Below are 23,957 nucleotides of genomic sequence, written 5' to 3'. Positions count from 1 at the left end.
GGCACCTTTTTGCTTTTTAATTTGAGATTCAAGAATGGTAGCCCCCCTAAAATAGCCATATCTCGGATAATCAAGATTATAACAGGAAACTGTCTGTGCATAAATTGCTCTGGCAGGAAACTGATTAGTTCAGCAAAGAGACAGGATGCTTCTTGTCTCTGATGTTGTCTGAGTTAATTCTATGCCTCCTCCATGGGCCAACTGCTCTGAGATAAAGAATTATAAAGTTGCCTCATGAAAGCAGACTGAAGTACAATTAATAATAAATGCAGGGGTGATACAAAGCACTGCCTCAAATTGCAAAGAAGCTGAAATCAGCAAAGGTGGGCGGGGCGGGGAGGGCAGACTAGAAACATCATGTAAAACACTACCATGATCTACATACTATCAAGTTCTATATCATGTGCTCATATAAAAAGGAGCACTCTCAAAATAAGTAGGAGGCATGCTTTGAAAGAAGGCTTCCTTGGGATAATCTTGTCTATGGAACTTGAATAGTGTAAATTGGATTGCTTGAAATGTATTGAAATGTATTACTTAACATATTACCCTGGGATAGGCAGAATAATGCTGCCACAAAGATGTCCAAAACTGAATTCCATGGTCCTGTGAATAAATTACCTTACAAGGTAAAAGGGATTTTGCAGATATGGTTAAGAACCATGAGATGGGAAATGATCCTGGATTATGCAAGTGTGTCCAACCTAATCACCTGTTTTCTTAAACACAGAGGGCCTTTGCCAGCTGGGTTCAGAGTTAGAGGGAAATGTGAATACAAAAGAATCATCAAGGAGATAAACATGGTTGGTTTTGAAGATGGAGAAAATAGTCTAAGAGGCAAGAAATGTGGATGGCCTCTTGAAGCTGGAGAATGGAGTGTGAATGGACTCTACCCTAGGGGTGCAGAAAGGAATGCAGCCCTGCTGACACCTTTCAGCCCAGTGAGACCCACATCAGAGCTGTGGTTACACAACTGCTAGATAATGAATTTGAGTTATTTGAAGTCACCAAACATGCAGCAATAGAGGGTGAAGACAAGCCCACACTCCTTCACAGGTTTTATGCAAACATGAAAAATGACACAAATTGAAACTACCTGTCATTACTCCAAAAGTGACTGTTTAACAGATACCTCAACATCTGCACTTGACTTATTTCTAATATGTTTTTCAGAGGGAAAACAAAACAAAAAAAACCTTGAAAGAGTAGAGCCTTCAAAAAGGAAACAAAAGATTCATAAGCCCTTAGGAAATAAAAAACAAAACCCTGACATTATCAACTGCTTTCAATGAATTCAACAGAAAACAAATCATCCCATTTACTGGAATTTTTCTTGTACTTGAGTGGAAACGCTTTTATTCCAACTACTTTCCTACATTTCTCAATGCTTTTTTCTATGAACCTGATTTTTAAGATACTTTTTTAGGTGATATTTTATAATAGATGTTGACATGCATGCATTCCCAAATCTATTATAGCAGTAAAATGATTAAAATTCAAATAACTAATTGAAACTTGGCTGTCACTGAACAATGAGGCATTCATTCATATTTACAACTTACTGAATAAAAAAATAAATTAAAAAGGGTAGAGTTGCAAATCCTTTTTACTTACCACTTTGCAGCAAAGGGGCCAAAACCACCACATCAAACCCATGCCCAAGAGTAACAATAACACCAAAATAGCAATGATGGCTGCAATCCCGTTAGACTAAAGTAGAGAAAAGACAAAAACAAAGCTTAGGTCAGCAAAGACAAAGCCAGCAAAAATTAGGGTCAAATACCACATGCATTTTTTTTAAAGGAAATACTAGAAAGTAATACATAAAGCATAATAATACCCAATCAGATTTCAGGTATGTTCCTTTAAATTCTATAAATTCCTTTATATTTTATTTAATACATGTTAGGTTATGTTATGATAGGTAATAATAAATATAAAATCTTCCAAATTGCTTCAGACAGTTTTAAAATGTCATAAAAGAATGTAGGGGGAAAAAATCACTATTTGGGGTTAGACAATGGTACCTATCTTTTGTGTCTAGGTAAGGATTATTTCGGTTCAAGCAGGATTACCCTTAGACAGGATTTCCCCAGACTATATAATGATGTAACACCGTTTACTTGGTACATTTACATGGTAAGACAACATGCATATTTAAAAATCTAAGTAGATGACAAGTGAACAGCAGCAGCTATTGCTGGCAAATGGCCGATATATATCAAGGCAGATCAGATGATCTCTGATCACAGTTCAAGTCCTGCCTACACAAGAACCACACAAGTGTTCTTTCACTTCCTGACTGCCACGTACCTCTGAAGTCAAGACACCTGCTTTAGGCTCTGCCTCTAACCCTTTCATCCTAACCACCACCTATTCATCCTACAGGGTCCAGGGGAATTCACTTCTTCAGGAGGCTTTCCTTAGATCCTCTGGCTAGAAAGTACCCCTTCTAATTCTACAGCTCATATTTATCAATATTTTAAACCTTAGCACTTTTCACAATATAATTATGAGATTTATGACTTTTTTTTTTCATTTCTGTTTTCTGCCAAGATTCATTGCAAGTGCTAGAAAATCACAGGCTATGTCTAATCAACTTGCTACCGTATACTCCAGGCCTGGCATTTAAAAACTATTAACAGTGAGAATGAATCCCAAAGAAATAAGACTCCAAATAAAAAAAAAAAGAGTGCAAATGCATTTGCTTTTGATAGAGAGAGTTCACAAGAGAAGAACAGCATCTCTTTCCCACTCTCTGGAATTCCCAGTCATCCTATTGTGCTTTAGTTCAGTTTTGGTTTTCAGGGGTTTTTGTTGGTCTTGTTGCTTTGTTTGGTTTTAAGAGAAAGGATTCAGGGAAGAACAAAACGAAAGGGAGAGAAAAAGAGTAATATTTTTATAGATAATTTCAGGATAATATCTAAGTGTTCTGGTCTTAAAGCCAAAGAAAGCAGTCCAGAGCATATATCAGGCTGCTTAGGGAAATACCCACAGTGCATTCTTCAAAACATAATTCTAAATATTCATGAAAAAAATCAAGCCATTCTCCACAGGCTTAATTATATTAAGGTTTAAAATCTAGACAAACAGAAAAGAATGACATAGAAGCAGATGGAAAACTGCAGCATGCCATAGATAAATGTGTAAATTCTTGACCTCATCTTCAAATACCAGGTCTTATGAAGATGCCTCCAATCCATGACTGTTCACAAGCAGAAGGAACTAAGCATTCCCCACCAGCCTTTTCCCACCTGAGAACCCAGGTTATTTGCTGTGCTGCACAACTTTCAAAAGAGTTCTGAACATTTGGTTCCTCCTTTCTTAGAATTTGCACTTTTTCAGAAATAAGGACATGCAACTATAGGACATGAATCTGCTAAAATTTAGCAGTTAGCTCATTTTTTTTCAGATGTCATGAACAAGATAGAAAATTGTGCCACCAGTTGGAATACTAAGTAACTGGGCTGACCCTGAGAGGTACGTAAAATTTTTTATTTTCCCTCAAAATAAAATGCCTTTATTATAGCATTGACAAATCACTATGCCTCTCCAGATAAAAATATACATTTATTATGACAATACTATCATCTCTACTTATTCCAAAGCCTTATATTAAAAAACTAAAATTAAAATATGCAGATTCAAGACCTACAGATCTTATTTTAAGTTGGAGCATGATAGAAAATAAAGCAAGAGGAAGCACATAATTTAATGATACCCAACTTTGTCATATATGTCTGAGACACACCTCCTGATTGTACCAGTCCCAGACATTAGCTCAATTGATTGGATACAAATTCCAGCTTTCCCATTTCCTTTGTTTTGATTGCCAGAACCATTATCAAAGCAAGGATATGTCAGATATGAAAGGGAAATAATTTCATTGTTCACATAACTTCATAAACAAATTAAGAAAGGTCAAACATGTCAAATTTAGGCCTGTGAACAGATACAGTGCTACAAACCCTGGACTAAGAAGCCTGATGAAGAGTATGGAGCTGGATAAAATTACACCCAGATCTGTGTCATGGGCAGAAACTAGAAACTTCTCACTTTTACTGAAACATGTTTCTCTTTTGATAGAACTCAGGTCAAAACATAATCCTAATAAATATTCAGCACAATAATATCATTTTTCCTGAACTTAATAGAATATATGTTACTGGAAGTTAAAAATATTTTTCATTCATTCAAACAATATTTGATGAGCCCTCATTACATACCAGGCAGTTAAACAAGTACCATGGAAAATCCTCACAAAGCCTACTGGAGAGAGAGAAACTTTCAGCAAAAGTGTGAGGAGTGTGAGAACCTGTAAAAATGGAAACTAACCTAGTAGGTTAGGCTCTGAGAGGATCCCTTGAAGATGTGTGAAGGGATGGGGAGGAGTGGAGGCAGAATCAGTGGGTCTTGTAAAAATAAGAGAAAGCCCATTCTGACTGGAGGCTGGAGTCAGAGGAAACTGGGTGACAGCCGAGGAGATTGAAGAAAAGAAGTCAAACATAAACCTCTGAAAAGCTGTCGTTCAGTACAGAGAACTGGCCAGTGTTGAATTAAAAGTCATTTGTTAGATGACCTTCCAATGGATCATTTGTTGCATTCTTACAAAAAAGGAGTTCTGAACAAGTAACATTTTCAGATGTCTATGAAGACTTGGGTATGAAAGTTAGTGGAGAAGTCCAGCATGAGACTCACCAGGTAGATGCCAGTCAAAGCTTTGATTCAAAACTCCTCTAAGGATTATATAGGGACAAAGCCGAACCTCAAGCCTTGATGTTAGGATAGAAGGAACCAATTTCCTATCCATCCAAACATCTAATTTCTTTTCCTTTTTTTATTAAAAGAAAGTTATAATATACAATCAAAAACTTTCCCAACACAACTGAAATTCTCCCAAGACAATTATAGAAGTATAAAAACAAATCAGGGCCACTACTGTATTTGCAAAGTAATGATAGAAAAGAGGAATCACTCAAAGTTTCAAAATTGCATGAATGTTGTGATGGATCTAGAAAATAATTTAGTCACAGTAGCCACATTAGAATAAAACAGACATAGAAGAGGAGAAATTGATGCCTACAATTTTGTCATGGACTAGATGATAGAGCTATCTACTAGATTCTTTGGAATATTCTATATCAGGAGTAGTACACTATAGCTCAAGGGCTAAATCAAATTCATTTATTTTTTAAGACCTCTCCCAGCTAAGATTTTTTTTTTTGCATTATTACATAGATGAAAAAATCATAAGAAGAATATGCCACATGAAATTCAAATTTTGGTATACACAGCTTTATTGAACACAGCCACAGCTGTTTATTTACATAATGTCTATGACTGCTTTTGTACTATATGGTAGAGTTGAGTTGGTTGTGACAGAGACCAGACACCCAGCAAAGTCTGCAGTATTTGCTCTCTGGCCTTTTACAGGAAAAGTTTGTTGACCCCTGTGCTAGACAAATCAATTTTGGATCTGGTAAAAAATGGCAGATTGTTCAAGTGTTTGTTCAAGGGGAAAAAAACAGATTTGGGTTCAATTTTCAATTCAAGAACTTACTAGATTGTGAAACTGAGCAAGAAATTTAACCTTTCAGAGTCTCCAAGCTCCAAGTGAATAGTAAGAGCTACAATCAGCATAAGCTATGTTCATCAAGCCATGCATCCTGCGGAGGGGTTGGTCCACCTAACAGCAGCACCTTCTAATGTGTTTGCGTAAATGTGCCCTAAGGATTGGAATAGCTCTCTGATCTCTGTTCCTCAGTTTTCTCATCTGTAAAATCAACATATTAGTAACAGCTTCCTCCTCAATTGTGAGTATTAAATGAAGCCAGAAAGTGCTTAGCACATGTGCAATAGAGTTTAGCACACTGTCCAGTACCCAATCTGTGCTCAGAGAATGGGTTCTTGATATTATTATTCTAAAGGGGCCATAAAAGATCAATAGTTCCAAGAGGGAAAAAAAAGACATTTTTACTATTTTTACTGTGTCTTTTTTAAAGCAGAGATACATCTAAGAGACTGATAAGACCAGGTGTGGTGGCACACACCTGATCCCCGTGGGTTGGGAGACTGAAGCAAATGGATCACAAGTTCAAAGCCAGCCTCAGCAACTTAGCAAGACCCTGTCTCAAAAATAAAATATAAAAGGGCTAAAAATGTGGCTTAGTGGGTTCAATTCCTCAGACCAAAAACAAAAACCAAAACAAAACAAAAAAACAAAGAGAGACTGGAAGAGATGAAGGGAAAGGACTATTTAGAAACAAACCCTCTTCAGACTCCAGTCTTTAATCTCTTAACCTAAACTTTAGTTCACCCACTTTTAAAAAAATTTTTATTATTTATTTTTTTAAATTTATTTTTTAGTTTCTTCACATTTAAACTACACATACTACAAATTTCATTCACTCATTTAGCAAATAATTTTGGGCCACATGCCCTGTATAAAGACCACATATAAAAAGAAGCAAAGATAAGTAGCAGGTTCTACCATCAGCATCTCAGGGCTGATGAGCAAACCTGGAAGAAAATAAAGTGGAGCTCAGAGCCCTGTTTGCCTATTTAACAGGACTACAACACAGGTGCTCTTGGAGCATATAAAGGATCTTTTTTGTTTGTGGGATTTTCACAATAACTAATTAATTACTAGACCAAAGGTGTTTAATTTTGTTTGGTTTTTGAATACCTGTGAAAATCAAAAGCATCATCCTCATGAGAAGCAATATTGCTAACTGCATTTTACCTGATTTCTATATCTGAATATGCCTGAAAGTCTGAACATCATTTAAACCCAGTGCCCAGTATTTATCATACTATTACTCACTATCTCTTCTACTGTGACTAGAGATTTAATGTACGGATCAGCAGGTTCACTGCATCAGCTTGAGTCTCACTTTCCATGTCTATGAAATGGTAATATTACTGCCACATACCAGAGGTATTTGAGGCTGAATACAAAATATGGTTAAATCTAATGAGAAAAAAATGTTCTATAACTATTATCAATATGATGAAGTGAATTACAATATTTATTATCTGAAATCATTAGTATAATCATAAAAATCACAAAAAAGGCAGGCTTTAGGTCCTCAGGTGAAGGTGGAGGGAGGTCTCTGGTGACCCCTCAGATTTCTCAGTCCTGGTCTTGGTGACCTTACACAGGCACCTACTGCTGGCTTCTCTTTATGTTGGGATACTATCTTCCTTGTTCTTCTCTATTTGATACACGTTCTGATTTTCCCATATCTTGATGTCCTGCATTGTACCTTCTCTGTCACTTCTTCATTTATTCTACCAACCAAGATGAACTTACCTGTCACCTCAGCCTGATTAATCTTTAAAGTTTAATCTGATCCAATTTGTTCCTGACTGTGGGCCTGTGATCTCCCTTTTCAGAAAGAATCTTACTTTAGAAAATTTGTATTTTCAAGTTTGAAATGCTTACGGATCTCATTAAGAGCCTCTGGAAATCTGGGCACAGTGGTGCACACCTGTAATCCCAGTGACTCAGGAAGCTGAGATAGGAGGATTTCAAGTTTAAGGTCAGCCTCAGCAACATAGAGTGGCCCTCAGCAACTTAGTGACATCCTGCCTCAAAATTAAAAAGTAAAAGAAGCTGTGGGATGGAGCTCAGTGGCAAAGTACCCCTGAGTTAAATTACCAGTACCAAAAAAAAAAAAAAAAAAAAAAAAAAAGCCTCTTGCCAGTTTTAGACCCTGGAGGGATGTCTTTTTGGGGACCTGGAAGCCATTCTTTTGAAAAGTCATCAAGGAAGATACCACCCCAGAGGAGGAAGAAGGTAGGAATCTATAACGTCAGTAGGCACCTTGCTCTACATTTCAGCACTACCTCCTGCCAGGAAGGCAGGAGAAAACTTATTTTTTCTTTAAGTAAGACAAATTAGCCCAGAGGTAGCCCACAATTTCCCCCACTAGAGCTCTTAAAAATTCTCCAGCCGTTGGCTTCAACAGAGTTCCATTTAACCTCTCTTTCCTCTTCCAGTAGTCTTGAACAATATCTTCCTTGTTTGCTTCCTTTTGTCCAGTACAATTTGTGTTTGTACATATTCCTCCTATTTCAAAATTCCATTAACCCTAATTTCTCCCATCTTTCTTCCTTTTCCTGTCCTCAACAACAGTGAAACCTAAATGCTGATCTCCAGTCCTGATGCTTCTCAGGGAACTTGAGGTTATATCTACAATTACCCATTGGACATTGCCAACCTTCCTCATCCAGCATTACCTACAATAAAAATTCTCTTCATCTCAAGATCAGCTGGTTTTAGATGTTTCCAAAGGTAGTATTATTCTTTCACATCATGAGATTCAATATTTTGGAATGAGTCATTCCATTCCAAACCAGTAAGACACTTTATAATATGTATTTCTTCATTAACACAACTTCTATTATTGTTTCTAGTACTGTTTCTACCACCATAAGTAAACTCAGAACCCAAAGTTTTATGCCTAAATTCCAGCACTTGTCTCCTAAAAGCTTTTTTCTGTGCCTTGTTTTCTTTCCATTCTAACTTTCTTGCAGGCCACTACTAATGGAATCGTCCCAAAATAGAATGCTGCCATCACATTCATGTCTGAAACCTTTTAAAAAGACACTGTTATCTACTGAGGTCAGATTTTATGATTTTTCAAGACAGTAAACCTAAAAAAAAATTAATGGAGCTTCTCATACAGTCTTACTGGCTCAGCATTCTGCCAAATATACAGGAGGAAGAGGAAGAGGAATATGAGGAAAAGAAGGAGAAGATAGAATGAAGAAAGGGAGGGAAGGAAAAAAGCATAAAGGGAAGGAAAGAGGAAAGGGAAGTTGATACTGACAAATCACTATGGTTGTTACCCAAATCAAACAATATTTTTAAATTAGAGGAAGAAAATTTTCAGAATAAAGAATTCCTTCACATTGAGTAAATCCAGCTTTATGAACCCCCCCCCCTTTTTTTTTAATTTCAGCATTGACATTTCTGTACAGTAGATTCTGGGTTCTATAGGCCTGTAGGATTCCGTCCAAACTCTGTGTGGTGTTTTAGGTTACTGATGATCTAGTCTAAATTTCCCATTTCCAATTTTTCCTTCCACTTATTTCCACTCTGACTAAATATCTCTGTTCTCAATTCTTCCACACATACCCTGTTTATTCTTTCTCTGTAACGTGCTTCCTGTTCTCTCTTCTTACTTATATCCTGTCCCTTTATGAACCAGTTTGTCTTGCTTCCTCCATAAAACCAAAATCTTTCTCTGGTACTCTTCCTTCTCCTGCTCTAACCTCCTGAAAGCCACTTGTTTCCCCCAATAAGTATTATGTGAAATGTTGTTACCTATTTCATTCCACCCACTGTCTCTAACTCCCAAGATCATACCACCAATCCAGACCCTTCTCTAAAGCATGTGACTTATGTATTCAGAGGTCTCTCTCACACATATACTTAGCTATCTCATACATATCTGTCCCTCAACAGTTCCAAAATGGAACTCCTCATCTTCCAGAAACTGCCTCTATCTGATGGCAATGCATCCTTCTGGCTGCAGGCAAAAAAGCTTAGTGTTATTCTTAATGCGTTTTTTTTTGCTTTCACACCCCACATCTAACCTGTCTAGGCATTCCAAAAGATCTACCTTTAAAATACATTCAAGTTTGGAGCTGGAGATATAGTTCGGTTGGTAAAGTGCTTGCCTCACATGCACAAGGCCCTGGGTTCAATCCCTGGCACCACCAAAAAAAAAAAAAAAATCCCAAATTCAACTACTTCTCCCCATCTCCACTGTTTTCATTCCAACGGGGCCATCTACCTCTCTTCCCAGCTCCTGGATTACTAAAACAGCCACAGAGTTGAGCTCAATGTTTCCATTTTGTCCCTACCAGTAAAGCCCATTTTCACACAGCAGCCAGAGTGATCTTTTTTACAGTGTTAATTCAAATCCTATTAAATCATGCTTCCCTGTTTCCCTGGAGAAAGTTCAACTCCTTTTAATGACTCATTCTCCCACCTGCTTTACACCCTCCCATCTCTCTTTCCTCATCCTGAGATTCTTACTCTCTTCCTTTCACCTCCACTCCACCACACTGATTGCCTAGCCATTTTTTAAACTTCCAGATATTGTCCCACGTCAGACATGGTTCTAAGTGCTCTGTCTGTGGAACACTTGTCCATCAGATGGTCTTTGGGGCTCACTTCCTTTCCTTCCTCAAGTCTTGGCTCAAATCTTACCTTCTCAGTGAGAATCACCTTGACCCCTATTTAATATGGCAACTTGCCCCTTCACCTTCTCCCTATCTCTGACACAACCAAGCTTCCTTCTCCTGAAACAAAGACTACCTCATGTCATAATACCCTCCTGAGACCTAGCAAGACCTGGATACACTTTTCTTATTATCAACCAATAAATTTCAATGAATCATTCAGCCACAGCATCCCTACACATGGAACTAGTACCCAGTTATAAAGCAGGAGCATAAACCCATTTCCCTAAAATAGTTGGAGGTGCAGAATAAGAAGATGGATAGAGAAAGAATGCCATTTCTGAAGCTAAGCACTGAGAAACTACACAGTACAAATATTTGTAACCTCAACCAACCACATCCTGAAAAGCCAGAAAACCTAAAAATTGCAACATCCACAAAACTTACAAATTGCAAAACACATTACAGATGAAGGGGAGGATAAAACAACTTTAAACAAATCTAATATTTTCAAAACAGAAAGAAAATGTCAACAAAGCCATTCAGGGAGTTCCAAAGTGGCCCAAGTTTCCAACTACATGATAGTTTTTTCCTGAAATGCTGTTGTACAATGAGAAGCACAACCACCTCTACACAGATAGTATTCAATTGTTTTACTGTGTTCCTAGAGGAAGGATATCTCCTGAGTTACTTTATAAAAATATAAGGCCACAAAACCATAATATCTATAAGAAAATTTTAAATTTGGGATTGTAGTCTTTCGGAGGGCAGAAAAGTTTCATTTTTTTCATACACACACACATACACATTGTTGTTGTTGTTTTTGGATGTACATAACAGTAGAGTATATTTTGACATACATACTTGGAGTATAACCCATTCCAATTAGGATCCCATTCTTGTGGATGTATATAATGTAGAGTTACACTGGTCATGTATTCATATATGAGTAAAGGAGAGTTAGGACCTATTCATTCTACTGTTTTTCCTATTCCCATCCTCACTCCTTTTCCTTCACTCCCCTTTGTATAATCCAATGAACTTCTATTCTTCCCCTCCCCATCCTCCTTTGCTGTGGGTTAGCATCTACGTATCAGAACATTTAGACCTTGGATTTGATTTATATTTTTTACAAAGAAAAAATACTCTTAAAAATAATAGCCAGGGAGTCAGTCTAATTTAGAGCTTCCCATTTTCATGTTCAACAATATAATGTCAAATCTTTCTATAAATGCACAAAATTAACTATTATGTTTGCATTTCAACATAAATTCATAATCTCAATGATAGTTTCAAACTAAGATATTATCAAGCTACCATATTAGAAAACACTAACTTTTAAGATGGATAAAATAATGAAGTCCTGCTGGGATTGTGGCTCCATGGTAGAGTGCTTGCCTGCCATGTGTGAGGTATTGGGTTTGATTCTCAGCACCACTTATAAATAAATAAATTAAATTAAGTTCCATTGACAACTAAAATAATAATAATAATAAAGTCACCCATTAAGTGCACTAAGGATTTTAAAATATGATAAACAGCTACTAAATTCTAACCTCAAACAGAAAAACTGTCAATTCCCTTTTTAATTTTCTAAGGAAAAAATGCTTCATTTTTTTATTCTCTTATCTTAATTTTAAATGACTTTTGAATTTTATATATATCAATTCAAATGTATAATCTCTTAAAATTCCCTTAAAAGGGAATAAAACAGAAATTGTAAACAACCTAAAATAAATTTTATGTCAATTTCATGGTCTTCCAATGTACTTGTCTGTGCCTTCTATATTGTAGTGTACAACAATGCTCAGACTCCATAAATTATTTCTGGATAAGAGTATTTTTAAAAAACAACCAGCTTTTTACTTACACATTCTGTGGCTGTGACTATTAGTGTGCTTGAAATGATAGATTTTCCTCCATTAAAGCTTACTGAAACATCAAGAGTTCTGAAAGAAAAATAAAATAATAATTAAAAATAAATTAGAAACTGAAGAATTTCTGAAAATTTTTATGTCCTTATATAATTTAAAACTGACCAGAATATGCTTAAGGAGTAAAGACCACAGCTTTTAATCAATTATTCTAATATTTTACATCCTGAATTCTAGTTCTTATACATTAGCCAGAGGAAAATTCCTTAAGTGGTCTAATTGTTCCTTTAAAAATATTAGTATAAATAACAACATTTAGAAATTTCCTAATTCAGAGAAATGTTGAAATTATTTCAGGCTCACAAAAAAACTTAAAAGGGAAAAATTCTTAGATTCCTTTTAATTTATTTTTCTGTCTCTATAGATACTACTGTCTTCACAAGATCACTGTTTAAGAAGATAAGATCAGAAGTAATACACCATTTAAAGATGAAAAGAAAAAGTGAACATGAAAGGAAAAAAGGAAAGAAAAAATAGAAAAAGTGACATGTTTCTAGACATTCGTTGTAGATGTTCCCAGGATACTAACATATTCTAGCAAGGAAGAAAAGAGAAAATAATTTGGGTCCCTGGCTAAAAATATATCATAGCTAAAATACAACTTTCATTTTGAAACAATGATTTCAAATTATAAAACAAATAATAATTAAATTTTTTAAATTCAGATTCTAGTAATTCATTAGTTGGAATCAGTTAGCTGGAATTAAGATCTTTTTTTTAAAAAATAGCTGTAGTGAGATATTGAAGGGAAAAATGATAAGGAGGTAAGGAAACAGCTCTATTCCAAAATAATTTGTGAACTATATTAACATACAATAATCAGTAATCAAAGCGACCCATTCATTCAAGCAGAAAGTAGTACATGACATCTTCTACAGTTTCTATGCACTACTATACTTTTTAACACTTTAAATTCCAATTCTCATAAAACATTCTAAACTCCAAGAATTAACAGCCAAAAACAAATAGCCCTAATTATTCTAATTTAGTAGGATTTTGTTGTGGTAGTATAGAACTTTGCTATTGTAATAGTTGTAGTAGAGATATAGATTTCTTCTCTATACCCTTCAATGCCAACTACTACTTATTATAGACAGGATAAAACAGAAGAAACCTCAAGTTGCTGGCAGGATTTTCAATAAAAATACCAAAGAGATGAGAAGTGTCATTTAGTCCTTGCTGGCAATTATTGGGGATTATCTCATTTAAGCCTCACAATAAATGGCCTTTGAAGTAAGTAGGACTTTACAGATGGGGTGCAGGAGACCCAAAAATGTTAATAACCTTGCTCTGAGTAATTAAGTCACAATTCTAACTATGAGTTTTCTCCATCATACCACTGTGGCTTGATGTAATGATGAAAGTCCTTAATGTATTTCTCCTCTCAATGTGATATTTAGTTTGGATTCATACAGGAATATAACCACAGGAAAAGATATTATTGGTGAAGTTGAAGCAAATTTCTTATGCAAGATTCAGAAATATCCCTATTACAAAATATTTCTTGTAACACATTCACTTAAAACCATTTTGTTTAAAAAAAGAGTTCAGCTAAATTCAGAAAAGAATGAGAATTTTGAGTACTGAAATCAAATTAACTGAATTTCTGAACTACTCTGATATAGAATGCCAAGAGGCCTATTAAACAAAGAAAATGTAAATCTACTTGCTCATTCTGCAAAACTGAGTGCTTTGTTTTTGTTTTAATGACTAAGCTTAACAGAATCCAAAAATAATCATTCCTACTTCCTAATTCCCTTACTTTAAAACATGTTCCAGGAATCATATAACACAGTAAACATGATTTTATTTGGGGGAAAGATTATTTTGATTCATAGTAGCATGTGCTTGTTACAGGCAATTTTATTGATTCCATTTTAAGGGATCAGTAGATATTGACTGAAGTTGTTTATAATCTGACACTTAGAATTCAACAGAAACAAATCAGTTCTCTAAGCAGGGAAGCATTTATAGATTTCTCTGCTTACCAAAATGGAATCAGAACACATGATATAATTTTGAAGTAAATTCACTCCTTCTTACAGTGGAAATGCATGCTGATGAAACCCTATAGCCAACCCAAATGACTGTTATCCCCAAATCTCAGTCTGGGCTAAAGTGGCTGGTTTCAAATAAAATGGAGTTAAAACTCCACAGATATGGAAATCTACCTTATGATGCTTCCAGACATGCAGACTTCTTTGAAAACATATAATCTTCTGGAGGTAGTAGTACCATGATCAAAACATTACCATGAACACCACCACTACCAGTTACAGGCTTTGATGGATTTCTTACTAAGAGCTAGACACGAATTCATTTTCTCATTTAATTCTCACAGTAGCCCACTTGGGTAGACACTGGCATTCATCCCATCTTCTAGACAAAGAATATGAAGCTTGAACAGGTAACTTGTCCAAATATTGAGTCTCACTGACTCTATAGTCAAAACACTTTTACTTCTGCACCATTCTACCTCAATCCTTCATCCATATTTTAGGATCTTATATTTAAATTCCTCTCATCAACATCAGTTTAGTATAAGTCTTCTGTTCTTCTATTGTATTCCCTTATCTTTCATGGTTAACTAGAACAGCATTTACTGTATGCTAAAACAAGATATTTATTTGTGAACATATATTTAAGAATATATATGTATTTTTCTTGAAAAAAAACTCTGCAGTGTGGCAAACATGAAATACATAGTTACTTCTGCTTTTGAGTTTGGTTGTTTCTTTAGAAAAATTTTTTAAAATTAGTTGTATGATATTGGCACTATCATGAATCTGGTGCCATTTGAAAGCTGTGTGACTCCTTTGCTGGCATGGAATACTAAAGCTGCTTCACTCTATAACTTAAACCCAGTATCTTTACATTCTTTGTCCCAAGCCTGTGACATATACATGAAATGTTTTCTGTCATGTTTTGTGTAATTTTGATCAGTACTGTTAGAATTGTTCATCCCTATCCCTCCATAACCTCCACCTCTGCTTAGTACACTTCTGACCATGGAATTTATTATCTCAGTTGTAGAAATTTTATTATAGGCACAGTATACTAACACAATATTGTGTTTACTTAAATGCAGACATCAGTGGGAAGCAAGGGAAGACTTTACCTTTATTTGTCCCAAGTATCAAATAAAATTGAAAAAGGGAATAGATTAAGCCCACATGGGGAAACCAGAGCCCTGAGTTTGAACCCACATCACTCTGCTTCCTCAATCTGTAAAATGGGAGAAGTATATCTATTTCAGATTTTCTGGGTAAGGGAGTTTAATACAATTATATACATTAAAAGTCCAACACAGTGTCTGGAACACAGCAGGTAGTCTGTAAATCACTGTAACACTGAGTACTTATCTAATGTATTACTCAGAATATCAAGGTATTCTAAAAAACCTTTTAGATCTAAACCAACAACAACAAAAATAATAATATAAAAGAATATACAGTGGCAATTAAGTATACGTCAACACTTTTTTATTTAAAGAATTTCTATTCTAGTTATTGTCATATAAAAATAAAGACAATATGGAAGGCTAACTTGTTAAAAAATGATTACTACATAATGTCATGTAGATTTACATTTTTAAAAAATGTCAGTGCTGTTTCCTTCCTGTTATAAAACATTATCCTGATCAAACATAACATTATAGCTGTGTTGAGCTGTATGCTTAAACCTCAAACCTAAAACCACACTTCAAATTGGTTTGTGAATGTTTGCCAATGAATTCATTCAATCACTCATTCTATTACTATTTAGTTAAACAAATATTTCTTAGTTGCCTATAATAGCAGTAATAATTTGTAAAAATCACAAAAACTACTCTATGCTTGGTAATGGGGCTGCAATAAATAAAACAAATTACAATGTAACTGAAGGGAAGCCACATATACAAACAATTATAACAGAATGATGTTAAATAAAACAGGTATAAACACAGGTGAACTAGGGGACCATGTGAGAGACACAATCATCTCAGCCTTGAAATGAGGACACTAACAAAGGTTTCCTGTGGTAGTTCACATATAAAGACAAGTTCTAAAGTATGATTAGGAGTTAGGAAATGAGATTAAAAAGGAACCCAAGCAGATGAAGTCCCTGACAGGGTGGAAAGAGAGAGGCACAAAATAGTCAAGGAACTAAAGTATTCATTATGCCAGCTGCACTTGTGTGTAAGAGTAAAAAAAATAATGCCTTTAGCCTGGAAAGGAAAGGAGAGAAAGGATCATTCAGCATCCAGGATACCATCTCCAGACATCTGGAACTAGTCTTAAGAACTTTAAAGCTTGGTAGAAATATGGTCTAAATTGGCTATACCAATATCACTCTTTTTGAAATTTGAAGTGTAAAGTATGAGTCTGAAGAATACAATGCTAGAATAGAAAGACTGTTTTAAAAAGTCTCAGTATATTTCAAGTAAGAACCAAAGCAGAATTGAACTAAAATAGTGGCAATGAGTGTCGTGTGAAAACAAAAACTGAGAGATATTAAGAATTGGAATAAAGAGGACTAGGACATTTATTGGGTGTAAGAAGTGAGGAAGAAGGAATAAAGATGACTTCAAAGTTTCTGTCTTAGAAGTCAGTGAGAAGTCTTGCATTGAGAAGGCAGGAGAAGGAGCAAGTCTGAACAGGACATGAGTTTACTCTGTAACCTCAAGTTCAAGATCCCTATGGGAGATTTAAGTGACTTAGTAGACATTGGGATAGTGGACAACTGGACAGGACTTGAAGGTAAAAAAAAAGATCTTGCCTAAGGAGTTGGAGATCATGCAAAAGAAAAATAAATTCTTGAGAAGAAGAGATAATGAGTCAGAAATCCAACTGTGATAAAAACAGACAGTTAAGGAACTCTAAGAAAAAAAAGGACTCTAAGAAAAGAAAAAAGAAGATTTTGAAGTGACATCTGAGAAAAAACCATGAGGATGAGAACATGAAGTTCAAATGACAAGATGACCTTCCCAAACAGGAGGAGGGGCCCAGGATGTAGATGATATAGGGAGGTAAAGGACGGCCAGGCTGACATTCCCAGCTCTTTCCACTTCTCTTTCTATAAATGGGTTCTACATTGTTTCTTACAAATATTTTACTCTACATATTGTTTCATCTTTAGAAATTTATTTTTGCAAAGCAATTGGATAAATCTTAACTTACCATAACAAAAAGACTGAAGTGTATTTTCATGTCATCTTGTACTTAATTAATAGTGATAAAGCTAAATTCAAGTATACTAAATTTGCTGTGTATTAAATTCAACTATAAGAGAATTATTAAATAGTCTTGTAATATATAATCGAGTAAATAAAATTCAATAAATTGTAATAGTCACAATATTTTTGTTTAATACCTAGATATGTATGACTATTCCAAAACAGAATGGCTCAGTGCCATATGTCAGAGCTACTGTGATCTGAGAAATTTCATCCTCCATGAAATATGGTTGACATTTCAATTCACCATAACCTATTTGCAAAGTATTCATTTGCTTCTGACTTTATGCATGTCCAATAAAAGATTTCCATTTTATGATCCATTTAAAAAGGTGAAAAAATTAAATAAAATTGTGAAAGACATTTGCTGGAAGTAATAAATAATTTGACTCCAATTTGCACATACTGAAAATTAAACTGGTAACTACTCAAAAAGTTATTAAAATTATGGTGACTTAAGATATTTTGAAATCAAGTGCTATTATTTAATACTCTGCAGAGCTTTTAAAAAGTTAGCCTTATGAATAATAAAGATTTTAACTTGAAAAAGGAGGTCTCATATTTGTGAATAGTTTAAAGATTTACACTTCTAGTTAAGAATATATATGTAAATTAATGTTGTATCTAAGTATACTTTAAAGTGGTTAAAAGATTCTCAAATTAAATAATTTAATTTTCAATTGCTCAACATATGCATATAATTTAAACAAAAATCGCAGTCTTGATGACTGATAGATTTCTGAAGGAAAAAAAAAAGCTTTATTCCAAGATAGGCTAAAAATCATACTTAAAGTTGTATTATAAATATTTTCAATATTACACTAAAAATAATCCCTTTTTAATTCTTTTGTGAACTATAATAAAATAACAAAAGATATTGGGAAATTACCACCTAACTTTTAATGATTTTCATCCAAAAATGTCAAAAATGTTTTAGTAACAATAAAAACTATAAGTAGTCTCTCTGTCTGGAGATGGCCTGCCTCTGCTTTAAATGGAATATATTCCTTGCTTGACCCAAAAGTGTCTCACTCTTGAGATGGCTGGCATTCTCTTTTTCTTTTTGTTTTCAGTGCAAAATTAAAGATAAGTAAAAAGCAAAGACAAAAATAATTTTAATAATATAAAATTTAGAAGCATATATGTGAGAGGATTTAAGTACTTCTATGAGGAATATCCCCTCCATGATCATAGAGTTGTTTCTCTTTTAACACTTTTAGTTACCAAAACACTTGCTGAATAGTTCCCATTTTTACAGAGATCTTCCTTACACTGCACTGAAGTGTGCTTCCCTTTACCTATTACTTTTTCTTCCTTCTTTCTTTGTAGTAATAAAGAATAAATCAAATCTTTCACATGACAGAACTTCAAATATTTCAGGACAGCTCATGTGCCATAATCAGATCTTTTTCCAGTACTGTAAGCTGTATTTTATTTAACACTTCCATACTTGGCAATATCTTCTTGGCCACCCCTACATGTACTACAGTTAATTATTGTTCCTCTGTGTCAAGAACTGTATATAATCTTAGGATAGAGTTTCAATGCAGATTAGGTGAACTTATCACATTGATAGGTGGCATCAGAAAGCAATATACTATAAGAAAGAAAAGATAAATGTTCCATCATTGGGGTAGTAGGTCTTCAACTTTAGCCTATTTCACCAAGATTCTAATGTATATAGTCAAAATAAAGACATAACTCATGTCCTAGTGTATGCAATTTAAAAGAAATCAAGTCTCTTTCATCACAAGAAATGGAAGAAAGAATAAAGTTGTGGTTGTATCACTTGCTGCTAACACAAAGGAATTAGGAACTGCAGAGATAAGTATACGCATACATATATAGGTATATTTTTGAAAAAGAAGACACTATGTTAAACACAGATTTAGCAAACCAAGAAAGATAAATAAAATTCATCGATTTGATTTCAACCAAATAGACTAGGCTTCATATTAAAAAAAATAACAATGCAGAAGAAAATTAAAAGATTCTATTACTAAGTCAGGCTCTAACCCCAAGTCAGCCACACTGTTCATCTCAGTGATCCTTTGGTATCAGATGCTTGGAATTTTCCACATGCACTGATGTTCCACCACTTCTTACTTAAAACACTCTGTCAAGTGTCTTCCCACACTGCCTTTTAAGAGAACTAATACTATCACTTTCATCTGATTTAGATATTTATTTCATATTTGCCAGAAGATTCTGGCCAATGTTTTTGAAAGCACATTTAACTATACCATATGCCTCCTTAAATCATCTTTATCAAACAAGCTGTAGGATAAGACTCTGGTTCATTCTGTTCTGTTTTTCTTTCTTCACAATGTGTTTATGTATATTTACCCAATTTGTTCTGTTATCTTTGCCAAATTACAGGTTTGAGATCTCAAGGATTACAGAGCAGCTGTGCTATTGTTGATGTCTCACACACACACACAAAAAGGGTCAGGGAATAAGCCTACATCACAAGTCCGTGTGATACCTGCCTGTGCATTAAATTGGGGCTTCAGCCCTGAAATGGGGAAGAATCAAAGAAATTTAAAGAGATCATCCTATTCAAACCTAAAAAAAGGTGGTTTGGTAAAAGTGCACCACTGGCATAAATAAATTTCTAAATAATCCACAGATTCTTCTGGGTAAGACAATTTGTTTAATCACATGGCTTTTTAAAAGCAAAGTATGTCTTATGAAAGAATTGGAAAAGAACAACCACTCTTCTACCACCTTTACCTTCTTTCTGTTTAAGTTCTAAGAATTTGTTCATCCTAGCCTAAACATCTCTATCAAATGAAGAAATGGAACAAGCATAGATCTCTCTCAAAGAAAGTTCTTCAAAGCCCTATTCCAGGTATGCTCAGCAATGATATTCCTGGATAGCAGAGTCCCAGATATCTTTCATTTTCGTTTGCTATACAAAATCCATTTCTGAATGCAGGCCTTGGTATGTCTTTGCTACTGTGATACATTCTTAGTCCTCATCGCCAAGTGAACCACTTCATGTTAGCTTTCTTATAATCTCAAAATCCACAAGCGCTAAGTTTTTAAAACAATAATCCTAAAATAAAAAAGCAATTCAGGATGTAGCATAAAGATAAGAAAGCAACTGATAGAGCAGGCTAATGAGATGAGGCACATGTCCACGAAGCTAGCTCTGAGACCATGCATCTGGCTTTGAGGCTGTCTGTCTAGGGTTACTTTACCAGTGTGCTGTTAATTATTTAAGTGACAGAACAGGGGGAACCATCACCACATCTGTCACCCTCACACAGGAAAAACCTTCACTCATTGTTGGGCCAGATGTGTTTATTTGAAACATAGACTAACTAGCTATTTAATGGGTTTGAATCCTTAGCCAAAAGCTAATTAGGCAAACATATTAAGTATCAGTCACCTTACAAGGCTAAACTGTTTCAGTTTGTGTTGATTTTAATCCAATCTCACAAGAGCCCATCACCTACAAAAATGTCTGAAGAAAATACAAGACAAAGGGAAAGATCTAAATTACTTGCAGTACACTAAACAGGACAAGAAATGATGTTCCCAAATACCCAATACATGAACAAATAAAACCTTCCAAGATTGTCCCAGTGGTATCCTGAGCTTGATACCCACTCCCCAAAAAGTGGAAAAGTAATTCTTTTAGATGGATTTCTGTCCCAAAACATTCTTAGGTGAAATATTATATCATAAGCTAAACAAATGTTGATTTCTCATATTTGATATTTATTGTACTGTATGTGATTTTCTAAAATTATATCTCCAGTGTATTTAGCCTCTTTACAAATCATTAAGGAATATCAGTAGCCTCTTTTGGCACTCTATTCAAAAGGAGACTGTCCCCCTAGCAAATTCTAGGGAAAAAAAAATTCAATGCCTGGGATAGAACAAGCATATTGCATTTTATAACTTCTTGGGAGAATAAATTGAGCTGCCTTCCTTGAATATTCACTATTATTAAAATGAGAGTGTTCTGATCTTTTAAATGGTATATTCTACCTTCAAAACTAGAATTTTTATCATTTTTCTCCTACTTGATATAGGCTCTTTCCCCAGTAATCAAATGACCTCTTTTAGATATTTTTATTTATTGTAAACCAAAATACTTGAGAAAAAAATCATTCATCTTTCATCCAACTAAAGCTTGCTGATTCTACTCTGTGTCAGGTATCAGGTAAGGTGCTAGGGTAAAACAAGATCACTCTCTGAACAATAATCCAGACTTTAGGTTGTGGCCTTGTATAATTATTCGATGTTCTCAGTAAAAGATCAGTATAAATTAATCCTAGAAAACTGTATCCTAATCACTACCCTAAACAATTATATCCACTGCTATTAGACTAGAAGACATCTGAACTATTTGTACTCACAAACAGATAAACTAAGTCTCTACTTAATTTTTTTTGTAAATAGATGACTCAAATAAAAACCCTTCTTGCAAACTAAATATTCCTTTAAAACAGCTATCATTTTGGTTTACTGCCACTTGAAGAGATATGCATATAGATCTTACCAGAAATGAGACACAAACTAAAGCACAAATTAATAAAAAAGTACAAATATTGCCTAGTTCTGGATGCACCATAATAATTATGGTCCAATTGCTCTTTAACTGTAATATTTATTAAATTGTATAATAAGCACTCAAAATCTTACTTTGGACATCTGTAACAGTGGATGTGTGTTAAATTAAATATCCTAAAATTCAAAATAATTGTTGTGGCTCTGATTATCTACAGACTCTGACAATAATTTTCAAGCCCATTCAGAAAAATATTTATAGAACCTTTTAGTCAATATTAGAAACAAGATAAAACAAGCATTAGCATTTTCAAGTTTTAAAAGTACAGCAGAAGTACTAAAGAGTAGATAGTTTAGGGTTACTGTTTAATGCTCATTCTGTGCATTAAAAAGATACAATAAACTACTAATGCATACTTGTCATTATTTTATACAATCAGTTGCTATTTTTTTAATTAATGAAGTACTTACTCTCCAGCTTTATTCAGGATAGGTGCAGGACAAAGCATAGAATTAAGCTGCACACTTACTGGTTTTACACCTGAAAAATAAAATGTCATTGAATTAATAATTTTCTGCATCTCACATAGTTTCATTAACAAAATAAAGAGTATTTCAAAAATAAGAGTTTAGGTGTGAATATGAGGTACAGTAGCATTTAAAACTAATGAAAGAAGAAAAGAGATTAGAAATGGAAAAAGATTATATACCTCATTGATATAGAGTTTTGATAACTCATAAATAGACTTTTTCTTAGACTAAAAAAATACAATTGTAACTCACATACAATTACAGATACTATAAAAAATTATCTTTCCTGCTTCATATATTAGATTTTTAAGGATGTGTTTTTTTGAAAGCAGAATTCAGAAAGATGGGGAAAGGAAAATAAATGTCTAGTGGAAAATGAACTTATTCCACAAGTTTAACAAAATAGCTACATTTAATATTTTACTAAGCAATGTGTTTAAACTGCCCTTGTAATTTTAATAATATATGAGAAAATGATCTGCACTAGAAATATTCAGAGAAGTTACATATTCAAATGGATCTTCTAGAATGTGAATGATGAAAATACAATTTCAACTCCACCTTGTCTGGTTGAGAATTTAATACACTAAATCTTATGTAGCTAAGTGAAAAATAAGTTTATAATATAATCATCTCAAATATACAAACAGAACATAAAGCTACCACTTATATACAAATGACTACAGAATTTATTGGATCCTAGTATGAAGAGTTTGTTATGAGCGCTGTTGTGCCTTACCAGAATCATGATATTAATAGGAAAGAGAGGAATTAATTATGGCATGTACCATACTGAGATCCTCACCACTTTAATTCAACAAACACTACTGAACAATTACTGGGTGTGTGGCCAAAGCCGTACTAATTAGTGTTTAACACTATCAGCTAAACAGCAAAATTGTGGGTGAGTCTTTCAAAAATAACTCTACCAGGGTTTAGAATTATAGAGTTACAGAGTCTGCCTCCCAGCATAAATTTTTGGAAGACAATATAATCCATCAATGAGGAAATACGTTTTCCTAGAGGCCAAAAACTGCTCAAAAAACTGAGATCCATTTAATATAGTAATCATTGACAAATGATGCTGGGTGAGCATTGGAGATAAAAAATATCTATAAGGTGAAATATCTATCTTCAGGAAATTGACAAATTTATGGAAAGTTAGATAAAGAAAAAAAGTGACAAAAAAATTTTTTAAAGGCATAGAGTAGTAGTCAGGTAACAAGATAATTACACTTTTAGGCAAGAGTGTCCAATGTCTAAGAAAAGAAGCAATTCAATCAGATGGTCTTGTGGTTAGTCCATAGAGACTAGTGATGAAAACTGGGTTCAGATATTAGCTCTGCTCATTATTGGTTATTTCACTATGGGTAAGTTATTTTATTCCTCATCTGAATAATGAGGCTACTTAGGACAGTGCCCAGCATTTACTGAATTATGAACATATTATCTATATTATTATAGAGATTTCATTTCTTTTCTCTCTGGTTAAAAACTATAGCATAGCTGATTTTAGTCTGAAGAAAAGAGGGAAACACTCAAAGTGCATGTGCTGTGCAGAA

General features: G+C 34.3%; 1 protein-coding gene across 1 annotated transcript in view; it reads right to left on the bottom strand.

Moving 5' to 3' along the window:
• Positions 1–23,957, bottom strand: part of Antxr2 (ANTXR cell adhesion molecule 2) — a 132,495-nt gene that overhangs the window by 73,544 nt on the left and 34,994 nt on the right. Inside the window, exons 10-12 of the mRNA XM_077803166.1 lie at positions 22,336–22,405; positions 12,065–12,143; positions 1,615–1,710 (exon numbers count right to left, since the gene is read on the bottom strand). Coding sequence (XP_077659292.1) covers positions 1,615–1,710; positions 12,065–12,143; positions 22,336–22,405 — 245 coding nt within the window. The remainder of the gene's footprint in view (positions 1–1,614; positions 1,711–12,064; positions 12,144–22,335; positions 22,406–23,957) is intronic.

The sequence above is a fragment of the Urocitellus parryii genome, chromosome 10 (genome assembly GCF_045843805.1).
Source record: "Urocitellus parryii isolate mUroPar1 chromosome 10, mUroPar1.hap1, whole genome shotgun sequence".
Lineage (NCBI taxonomy): Eukaryota > Metazoa > Chordata > Mammalia > Rodentia > Sciuridae > Urocitellus > Urocitellus parryii.
Note: the sequence above shows the minus strand (reverse complement) of the source record. Positions and strands in the feature narration are given on the sequence as shown.